Here is a 12,261-nt window from a genome sequence, read left to right on the forward strand (position 1 = left end):
CCAAAAATGGAATACAATCTGCTTCACTTTAGCCAGCCCCATTCCTGATCTAACAATGAGGACCATGAAAAGTGATTAAATGAAAAAATATTAGTCAAAATTTTATTAACAGGAATCTCAACACATGATAGTGAGGTGCAAGAGATCAAGATACATAACTTGGGCACTCTATATAATATCTAGACCCCAACAATGTACATTTCACGAAAAAATATATATTTTTTTTCATATGTTTACTTTTGATGTCAAAATTGTTCATGAGAAAAAGTAATCAATGGGTTGTGCCCAGTCCTCCTTGAGTAATAATGTTTTTAGTGTTTGCATAATGTCGAAGTCAGGATCTAGCTTGCGCTGCCATCCCTACAAAAGATATCACAGAAAAAATGTCACAGATCTTTTGCTAGCATGCACAAATATATGCACTTGCTTTGAAAGTCAAAAGACTCGAAACCATAAGTATTGATCAATTAAAAACGAATGTCAAGGTATTTGTGTCACACATAAAACCATATCAAAATGAGAGAACAAAACCAAAGCAGCCTTTCCGCTTAGATTTTCTTTGCCCATTCTTGTAAAATCAGCCTTGGTGACTTCATGGATGCTATCGAACCTCATCCAACAAGGCCACAGTATGAAGATTTTTCAAATGCATCCAATTAACAGGGTACCATGCACAGGGAGTAAAATCCAGAATATAGTTGGTATTATCTACTATAGTTGAAGGTTGCAAATTGTTGCACACAGTTATGAGCTACCTAGCTCTCGACTGACATATCATACATCGATAAAACAAAGTCTAGAAAATTTGCTAACAATGGATCTGAAGCGAGAACATTTCCTTGTGCCTATTTTCAGTTTTGCAAAATTTACAATATGACATAAAATCATATTATTTTGATAAGGAATCCAAATTGTTAAACAGTCAAAAAGCATCTAACCTCACTCAAGTGAAAGATGGCTTACTGCAGGGACAATTTTGTCACAACAAGTGATCCTTTCCATACAGCAATAGGCCAGCGGAATATTCAACCTAAAGTTAAGATTCCATAACAGCAGAGAATTCTATGCAGTTCAGAATATCAACCATCTATTATGCCTGTCCAATCATATGATACACATCAAGCATGATTTCCATTACCACAGCTTTTTCTAGGCAAATATATACCTTCTTTCAAATTGCACACATGGTGACACTTCCTGTTACTGTATCTGGTAAAACCTAGAGACTTGAAAGAAAGAATATTATGTGTTATTTCTACATCTGATAAAATCTAAAGAACTGGTAAAACCTAGTCACTTAATTTTGCAACTTAGATAAATTTGAAGAATCTGATAGCCAAACAGAGTTAGTGAGATATTCTGTAAACCTTCACAAACAGTAACAAATTCTGACTCAGTTCTTTCACGAAATCAGGTAAAGATGATGATCTCTCCCTTTCCTCCTGGTCATCATTCACTTCTTGATTGATTCAGGAATGGCTGTTGGAAGTACGCAGCAAAACACAACTATACCATTTGAATCTGAACAGAGAAATCGTTTTTGGGATTAGATTTTGCAGTTTCTGATGCATTGCTAAGAATATCATGACCAACAAGTCCTGCTCCCTTCAAGGCTGCGCTTTTAGTCTATACTTCTGTATACGTGATAGAACTTAAATCCATTTGATAATTAATTTAATGATACTTCCACATTGTATACCATGTCCATATCCAATACATGTTAGAATAGATAGTGATATGCATCGGATACAGCTAAGGTACATTTTATGCACTTATAGAAGCAACCTTTAAAAACAAAAATGATCCGATACTTCTCAGATATGTTTCAAATACTTTACACATTAGTTTATTGCTTCTTCCTTTATGTTGTGCTTCACATTTCTTTGTAGTCAATTTGTCCAAATTGATACTCAATTCCTAGAACACCGAATGTCCTTGAGAATTTAACATCTAAAGCTCAAATAGGTCATATTAATTCATTGCTTTATCAGAACACATGACCATTTAACAGGATAGGATCCAGTAAAACTAAAACGAAACATACTGTTTTTACCGTCTCCAGATTAAATCATCATGAAAATGCTTTAGTACTTCAGTAACAAAATCATCAAATGTTTATGTGCAAGGATGTTTAGAACATAATTAAACACATTCTTCAACTATTCCATCAAAAGATTAAGTCTTTGTTTCGAATATCTACAATCTTCAGCTTTATGTCCTTCACATCTTTTAACAATGATTTTCGGGGCTTTGGGTAATCTCCTGCTTTATATTGATGCATAACACCTTGAGTTACAGGTGACTTGAACCTACACCACTTCCCAACTGGGCATCCAGCCATTGATTTTCTAAGGCTTCCACTACTCATGGTTTAGGTCTACAGGTATCTTGTTGTAGTTCAAGTTTTCAAACATTTGAAAACTCGTATTCTCTTACCAGATGTGTTTAGGTTTCTAGCAGGTTAACACAAACAAACCCGCACCATGTCAGTGAGCAGACCCCTGACTTGACATGATCCACGTAGCGAAAGAATGCATGGCCCACCTGAATTTGATGAACCTAGCTAGCCCATTTAACATAACCAGTTTGGTTTAGGACTATCACTTTCTCAACTAACTGGGCACCACTTGCAGACACAACAAACTTGTAGCTAGATGGTCAGATGCATAGACAGAGAAGGGAACTAATAACTCAGCTGTTGGATGCTTGCATTCGGTAGTTTACCTTCCATAACTTATACCTAGGTTGTTGGATTTCCATTCAACTAACAAGATTGTAGATTTTAGAAAGAAAGAAAAAAAGATGGGAATGAAGAAGGTGAATGATGAAATGTCTTCAGAATTTGGCATGATATTAGAACCAGCACAATCATGAGAATTATCCTAACTAACCAAGCTATCTATTATAATAATCCTGCTGGATGACAGTTCTTATTAGATTTCAGATCAGATTGCCAGCTCGAACCCACAATTTTTGTCAGCAACTAACATCCTCGGGCCATCCATATATAAAACAATTCAGCCTCTGTACTAGAGAAAATAACCCATTAAACTTGATAAATATATGCAATTGATAAATGCAGAAGAGTTCGTTCATTATTGTCCTGGAAGATAGGCATGTCTGTCTTTCTTTTTTTCCTCACCTCTTATCAATAAATCAATATTTACCACCCATGCTGGACTTCACGAGTAAACACATCATGCTATAGTTTTCTTTGATACTAAAGCAATTTCATGGTATTTTGTCCCAGACAGGGCTTCATAGACATGATATTCATATAACAGACATCATTTCCATAGAAGTGACATAACCCAAATACATGATTACTTAGGTCAAGCACATTTTGCAAATCTTTCAGATTATTTAGCTTCTTATAGTCTGCAGTTCGAAATATTATTAACATATCTTAATATCCATTCACTTACAATGCAACTGACAGACCAAAGTTGGCTAAACATTGTTAGATTCGCCATACAGAATTAGTAGCAGTCCTATAGAGCATGATTAAAACATTTCAACAACAGGCACATAGACCAGATTAACAAGGTGAAAACTCATTTTACAGGGACTTTGAGAGAGACAAGAATCAAGAACTAGCACATGCCACATTTGCCATAGAAAGTTGAAATTAGAGAATCCCATGTATTATTTTTCCTTGTTAACCAACACAGAATTTAAGGATGGGTGTCTTTGATTTCTGTCACAAGCAAAGCAAAGTTTACCTGCAGAACTAATATGGTCACAAGCACAGTGCAAACATTGCCATCGATATTGACTTTATGGTGCCGTACTTGTTCAAGCAATTGCTGCATGCATTCAACAGGGTGAAAGATGTCACCTTCAGGAGTGCCCCAAAAAGAGAATGTCCTGTCCAACTCCTGTTAGAAGCAAATTAGATGATAAATATAAAAGAAAAGGCATGGCTGTAGAGAAGCAATTTATCCTCTCAGGACATAACGTTGCTATAACTTGGACAGAATTTGAGTTTAACACCAAATGGACTGAAATTCTCTGTTATTAACCCTCCTTATCTCTCTAAAGCATAAAATGTATACATTTTATGAACTCCATTATTAACATGGTTCCACGGAGTGAACTGAAATTTTCTTTCATTGATCCTCCTTATTTCTAGGGAACATAATGTATTATATTTTATGAGTTCCACCACCTTGGGCCTTATAGTATCATACCTTGTCTTCTTGCTCCTAGTGGGGCAGCTATACCCAGAACTCTACTTTTGTAAAACAATATAAACATAGTAATTACCATGACACAAACATTTCAAACTAGTCATGCATTAGACAGAAAAACCTACTTATACAGGCCAATTTAGCATCTACATTACTTCTATATATATTCCATTTGTTTTCACTGCATTACTCTTTCACTCTCTCTTCTAAGCCTTCTCTACTTATACTGCCCAACATTACGGATCATAAAAATGTTGGGATTGTGGAGCCTGATCCATCTCCTTGATCCAAGTCTTATTTGTGAGCTACGGTTGGTAGTCGCGGATCCCGCTGCGCAGTCAGTGGGTGGAGGGTCAAGGGGGGCAGCACCCCTTTGCCAGGGGGTCTAGGGGGTGGAATCCCACCGAGCAAACGGTAGAGGATACACACTACTGATGGCTGTGATTCTTCTTCCCTGTCTTATTGGAATGATGGGCAAATCCGGAAACACTCCTACCAGTTATTAACCACAATCCCTAGTATAAATAGATAATCATTGGGCATCAAATGTATTAGAGCCGGTGGTTGTGCTGTGTAGAAGAGAGGGCTTGTGAGAAAGAGTTGCTTCCCCATCTCTTGTACTCTTGTAAACTCCTAAATTATATAGTGAAAATTTTCTATACGGCTATGGACATAGGAGCAAAAGACTCTGAACCACATAAATCCCTGTGTTCTTGTGTGTGTGCGATTTGCTATTCTTTCCTTCTTCCTCCCGTTATTCTTTACATCTCGCTGTGCGTAGGGCCGAGCCCAAGTTCCTAACAAAAAAAGCATCCACCATGCAAACAATATATTCTCAAATCTGTTTCCTGACATGTTTGACAACTATTTGCAAGTCTTACATCATTCCAAAAGTCTTACCAAATATTACTTATATTTAATCCATAATTTAGTGTTGTCACTAATGTTTAGTAATTCGTATACCTAGTTCTCATATTATATAGATTAGGAAAGGCCAAAAGGCTCTGTGTGTGTGTGTGTGTCTATGTGTGTGTGTGTGTGTGTTGTGTGCGTGTGCATGCATATGGGCATGTTCGGTGTTTTTTTTCCTTTGTGGAACCCCAGGAGAGAGAGGGCAGGGGTTCTTTAACATCTTTTGCGAATGATCATGAAATGCACAACTGGTAAAAATCAGACAGAGATACAAGCAATGCATAGGATTAAGATACTCTAATATTGATGTAGTTTTCAATATTAACTTATGTTTAGTCCATATTCCAATTGTCAGACATATCTGGAAACACATCAGCATGCATGTCAACTATTTTTGCCACTGACAAAAAGCCATTTGAAGTCCTTCCAAGTCTTGTAACTATCTCACAAAACTCTAATGTTCAGAACTCAGATTGATTTGTCAACACACACACTGCAAGCATGGAGGTAAAACTCAGGAAGAGATATAAGCTATGCATAGAACTAAGACACTAATGTAGTTTTAAGAATAGACTAGTTCATATTCCATTCCTCAGATATATCTAAGAACACCAGTGTGCATGCCAACTATTAATGTTGCTGGTAAAAAGCCTTCTTTAATCCTTCCAAGCCTTGTGACTTTCTCATGGAACTGTTTAGTGTTCCAACTGACTCGTTGGCACTTTAAACTTTTAGAAAGAAAATGCTAAATGTATGTTAACAGTTATTAATTAAAGCATCATTGACTTGCTAACAAGCAGTGAAACCATTATGAATAGGTAAGCATATAGAAATAATTAGCCAACTATCTAAACCGTCTATGCCCTAGATACTTCCAAAAACATTAGAAAACAAGGATTTGTTCGCCAAGTCGGTGACCATAAAGAAGCTTTTGTCTTATTCATTACATTAAGCTAAGGATTGTGAGCACAAAATAGCCTTATAAATTTAAATATTTGTCTGTTGTTTTCAAGACCAGTGTCCATCTTCCTTTTCTGTCATTGCCCACTATTTTGCATGGAGCTTTATGTAGATATATTTATGCACAAACAGAGAAAACGAGTATTTGTTATTTAAGTGCATATCCTTTTGGTTTCATTTTTCTCTTAGATCTTCTATGTTATATCATCAAAGAAGAACTTCCTATTGTTTTCTATCAAAATTGCCCCTGGCAGAGACCTCATGAACGATCACCATCTTCTACCATGTTTGTTCTGACAACATTTCCAAACACTATCATCCATAGCTGCTCCAGCATATGCTCCACTTCCACCTATACCTTTTGAACATTATTTATTTTACTAATATTCGATCCAATCAAGCAAGGGCCAGCTCTGAAAACTACTGAACCAGCACAAGCATCCTTCACCCATTGCTCCCACTATCACTTGCCACTGACATACAATCAGCAAACACTAGCCATGATCACTGCACAACAGCCCCTTCGCCAACTTCATACTTACCACAGCCAACACCAACAAAAAGTGCACTAACACTATGAACCCTTAAGCATAAAATATGTCATCAAACTTTTCTCAATCTAGATAACTGCTTCCTCCATTCTTGTTTGTTCTGTCACCTTGAACTGACAGAAAGAAAAGATTTATTGTCCCCCCTGTTGAGTCTCATTTCTGTTCCCTTCCCATTTCTACCAGTTTCTGGAGGCAACCCTACCATTGATCACCACTAACAAAAGGCACCACCATAGCCATTGATGCCACCAGAATATACACCTTATGGTCACTACTGTCACCACTACAAAACTGAAGACCACCATCATCACAATCTAATGCACAGAGAACTTCTGAACAATTGGCAAAATTCATATAATGAAAAGCTGTTATTTTAGATCAAACATTCTTAACTAATAATATAAATAGTATTAAAATTCAAATGCTTCTAGAACATTATGAATTCATATTGAGAAGAAAAAAATGCAGCACTAAGTAAATTTGCACTTTTGTGAAAATTAGCTTCTAAAAGCTGACACTTAACCTCAATAAAGGCCTCTGGATTCGGGCAACTCTGTCTTTTCGATAATCTCAGTGTGCATTCTGCTGCAGTACGACCATCTCGTAAAGCTACAGCCTTAAAGAATTCCAGTAGATTGGCACGGTCACTTTTAGAAAGCTCAGCAGTCATCCCTACATCAAGGAAAATGATGTGCGGTCTGGCTCTAAAGAGCTTTTTCCTTGAGCGCTTGCCCTGAGATACTCGAACAAGGATATTCCCAGGATGCATATCTGCATGAATAAAATTATCCACCTAACAAGATGGGAAGAAAAAGGACTTAGGAAAATCATGATCCTGCTACCATTGCCAGATAGTAAAAGAACTGCAACATATGCATCTCCGGGTCTCAGCATCATGTGAGGTTTGAAAGAGGCCATGTCAATGTGTACATATCATTTGAGTTACATTCTACTAAAAGAACTGTCCTAATGCATATGTGCAAAGTGAAAACTGTAAATAGGAGTGTGTAATTTCCCTTAGAAGATCTAACAGACCTGTTTGGATGCCTACAGCCCATGTCTATAAGATAGCCCCACATGGGCTGTTAGTGAGAAGTATATAGACAGTGAGAGAGGATAATTTCGATCAAGAAAGGTCCATATTGCACCATCCTGAGAAAACAAGGATGCTGGATTCCTTTTAAAAGGCAATTTCTGGCATCCAAGGGGCATGGGCTGTTGGCATCCAAGAAACATTGTTGAGTAGCCTTCTAATCCTACCACCAAATGATAATGCATACTTGATATTTACTTCTGTTAAACATGCTCTATTACATGCAATCAGCTCCTGTTAAACTCGGGGCTGTTATAATGATGAGATTAAATTATCAAGATAATGCAAATATCATATAGCAGAGTAACTTAACATACCAGAAGCATCTTTAGGAGTGCATGTGTACCAATGTGTGCAAGATCTCTTTTAATTTGTGTATTTCCTTCAAGCTCATCAACATAGTGAGAAACACTTTCTCCTTGCTCAAATGTCTCCACGAGAACAGAAGGATGAACGAGTGGATAAAGAGGCCTTGGGAAAGAAACATCCTTCCAGTTGCGGAAATTGTAGATAAAACGACTTAGATGAGCAGCTTCCCTCGAAAGATCAACTTGAGACATCATGAAAACAGCAAATTGGCGCACACTTTCATCCAGCCTCAACCAGCTCAGTCCAGGAATGAAGTTTGAAATTTTGGCAACAAGATTAATTATCACAAAATCTCTCTTAATCAATTCACCAACACCAGGATGCCTAACCTTCACTGCAACTTTGACAAGTTTCCTCAACTGCTGATGAGGATATCGAAATCTTAAAGAAGCTCGATGTACCTGGGCAATGCTTCCAGATGCTACAGGTGTCTCCTCAAAGTTCTCAAAAATCTCAGAAAGTTTACGACCAAATGCCTTCTCAATGGTAACTTTACTATAGGCAAAGCTATGTGCAGGTGCTTTGGTATGAAGTTTCGTAAGCTCCATACACAAATCATTTGGGAAGAGATCTGGCCGTGTAGCTGCCCACTGGCCCCATTTTATAAATGCTGGCCCTGCTCTTTCTAGAGTACGATGAACAAGTTGAAGCCATGTCTTCCTGAACTGATTGCCCAAACTATCTGCAAACGGAGCTAGTATAATGGCAGGAGAGAACAAAATCACCAAATATACTGCTCTGCAGATCAAAATTATACCCTCTAAAATTGAGTAAACAACCAAGGAGAAGTAAACACGCCCATCTTCCGCTCTCATATACAGACCATCCCTTGTTGGGAAATATCCCCCATCTGCGAAGGTCCTCTGAGCCCATGCTAGCTCCCTAAAAGTTAGTGCAAGAATAACAGGCACTACTTGAAACCTAGTGAAAGAAAGGCTCACAGCGCAAGCTATCCTACTTAAGGGTGAGAATGTTGGGCCACTATAAGAACAGATAAGACTAAGCCTCTTCCAAATCAATTGAACATGATGTGTCATAGAAGAATTTCTTCCTGAAAGAGAATGGAAACTCTTTGCATAGTTACTCTGGTACACATTCTCCCTAATAAATTTGTGCCTGCCAAACATGTCATGCCTTCTACTGGTAACCTTATAATGTGAGAACATTCTGCCCAAGGAGGAAGGTATCCCATCTTTAACAAGTGAACCATGACCCCATCCTCCTGAGTAACTGAATTTTTTGTTCGATTGGAAAAAAAACCCAGCCCTCCTATTCTTTCCAAATGCCAGTAACCTGCAATACGAAGAAGGTTGCAACTTGCCATTTCAAAAAATTGCACGAATATGAACTTTTGTTCTCTAGATCTCTAAAAAGTTTCAGTCATTTGCTGTTAATAGCAAGCACTTCTACATTATGACCGTCGTTTATTTAAACCAGAGAACTAACACACGAGCCTTTCTATTTTGATGTAAACACAGGAACTTTTTGAAAACAAAAGAAGGCATGCATGCATGCAAAACGCGATAAAATAATTTTTTTATCAAGGCTTTCTGACCAAAAAAGAAAGAAAGGAAAAAAAAAAAAAAGACAAAAATTCACGTTGCTAGAATAATGAATGAGATTAATGATGTAAATTTACACTACAAATAACAGCGACATATACAAGAAATTCAATTTCATATTGCATCAAGAAACCCAAAATCGAAGAAAAATTCCACTTTTCAGCCAAAATCATAATAGAGCAGTACAAAATTGCAGAAAAATAAAGCAAGAAAAAGAGATCAAACCCAACTGAAACAGACTCACTCACCTTCCGTGAATTGCCAAGAGGCGGAGCATTGGAATCCCTCATAACCAATCCAACCCACAGAATATAAACAGAAAAAGCATCAAGGAACCAGTAAAAACTATGAGATCAAGAACTCTAAAGGCAAAGGAATCTGCCAAATCCCTCGCCCTTCCTTCACCCTAGGGTTTTGAGGAATTCAGAGGACAAGAGAGAGGCGGGATTTCAAACGCCGAGGACAGCGATCGCCGGTCGAAGTCGGCCGCAGCACCAAGCCGGAGGCTGGACCGAGGAATTGGACAAGGAGGAAAATAGGGTAGGTACATGAAGGGGTTTATTCCTGGCGCCCAACAAACCAAGCTGGTCCACGCTCCTCCACCGAACGGACGTATGTTCTCGTTGTCCCGCGGACCATCGTAATGCTGAACTCGGCTGAGGGTGACCGCAAGCAGCCTTTCTTGAACACTGAAGTCGGCGTTTTAATTAGTTCAAGTAATATCTGTTTTCTAGTAAGGTTGACCGTGGGGCTGGGGTTGGATGTGATGGCCGGAAGCGTGGCTATTAACCTGAAAAATCAGAATGTGAGTTTATTTATAAATATCTATTGTCTCTTAAGTATTTATTTCTTCCGGAGTTCTTTTGATAATATTATATTTAAAATATATTTGATTCATGATTCAAATTAAAATTAAAATAAAATTTAAATATTAAAAAAAAATAGATAGTGTTTAAGAGATTGAGTATTCTCATTCTTTCTTTAAAACTATATGATTTTTTCTAATCAAACAGTTTGAATAGAAGTCACCCGCTCACATTTCTATTTCAGAATCTAATTTTTTCTAACTAAATATATCTTTAAGTTTTTTATGTCATCTAAAACAAGTATATGCTTTCCACTTAGCCGATATTAAAATAGGTTAAAAAGCCCATAAATTTATTTTTGAGCCCACAACAAACAAGCACAAATTAACTAGTACACATTAATGAATAAAAATCATATGTGATGGACATTGAAGAAAGAAATATAGGGAGGATTTCTTATTTTAAAACTGTATGTCAATTTATTTAAAGATGTGTATTGGATTATTAGATGACTAATTTATTAAATATATATATATATTGTATATTGATGAATATTATGTTCTACAAATTATATATCAATTTATCTAGATGTATATATTGATTTTTAAATAACTAATTTGTTTGGTATGTATTATATTGCTAGGTAGTATGCATTAGGAAAAAGTATGTTCTAAAAACAAGCAAGATAGAGGATGCCCTGCATCATTATCTTTCTTTCTATTTTTTTTTTTTTTAATTTTTTTTTTATCATAAAGTCGATGACTTATTTGTAGGAGAAGCTTTTGATTTTTGGGTTTTTGCTTTAAAATGGGCACCAAAGGAAATAAGCAAAATAGAAAATCTGCTCCATATTTTCTTCTCTGGACGCCTGCTCCATATGATTTTTGTTCTCTGTTAGTGCCGTGACTTGTTGCTAGCTACAAGTCTGAAGAACAATGTTTTCTAGGCTTGATGACCTCCATTATTCACGCTAATATAAACTGTTGGAAGTTGCTAAGAAAATTCTGTTTTATTAATTCCACGGTGAATGCCCCCTAAATCATTTCTTCCAGTACTAGTCAATCGTCACCAAGTCATTGGCACCATGATATGATGAAGAAAGATGAACAAATTTGAGGATGGCGATACAATGTTCTGGTTAATTAAGTCATGATGCCTTAAAGGTTTCATTGTCATAAATCTTGCCCCTTGTAATCAAGGTGATAGGCATGAAGAACGTGGACTTGGATTACAGAACCAACATAAACATTTATTCTAATACTTTAGGATTCATTTGATTGAAGTTATTCTGGTATAAAAAAATGAATCCCATATTACATTACTATATTTGGTATAAAAAATGAAAGAGAGAGATGATAAAAAAATTGATGGATCTCATATTTATTTTTGGAAGAGAGAAGGAAAAATAAATATCATAGAGGAGTTGGTATTTGATAAATTTTCAAGTGATGGTAATCTATTCTTGACAAAAATATTCCTAATGAAGATACGGAAAGTGCGGAAAGTATAGAAAGTATGGATAGTTGTTAGAGAACAACTAGTACTGAGCGTGACCATATGAGAGATCACATAGATTTCTATTCGATCATCAGTGATTATCTCGATACTGTAGTTGTGTGACTGGTCCTTTGACCTGCGGTGTCACAGTTGCTCACAGTAAGACTGCTGTAGTTTGACTACACATAGATATTAACTCGATTATGAGTTTTTGTAGTGAATGTTGGTTTCAGTTGATTGAGCTATACAAGCGACGTGTGCATCTATATGGGATCTATCGACCTTGATAGAGAGGAGTAGTCCTATGAAATTTGAAAAGCT

General features: G+C 36.8%; 1 protein-coding gene across 1 annotated transcript; it reads right to left on the reverse strand.

Moving 5' to 3' along the window:
* Positions 1-75: 75 nt before the first annotated feature.
* LOC105032134 (uncharacterized) lies at positions 76-10,148 on the reverse strand. Its single transcript, XM_010906491.4, has 5 exons — positions 9,886-10,148; positions 8,024-9,368; positions 7,137-7,406; positions 3,723-3,878; positions 76-360 (listed from the first exon to the last, which is right to left on the reverse strand). Exons 1-5 carry the CDS (start codon positions 9,912-9,914, stop codon positions 256-258), a joined length of 1,905 nt encoding a protein of 634 aa, XP_010904793.1. The 5' UTR covers positions 9,915-10,148; the 3' UTR covers positions 76-255.
* Positions 10,149-12,261: the final 2,113 nt, after the last annotated feature.

The sequence above is a fragment of the Elaeis guineensis genome, chromosome 2, assembly GCF_000442705.2.
Source record: "Elaeis guineensis isolate ETL-2024a chromosome 2, EG11, whole genome shotgun sequence".
Classification (NCBI taxonomy): Eukaryota; Viridiplantae; Streptophyta; class Magnoliopsida; order Arecales; family Arecaceae; genus Elaeis; species Elaeis guineensis.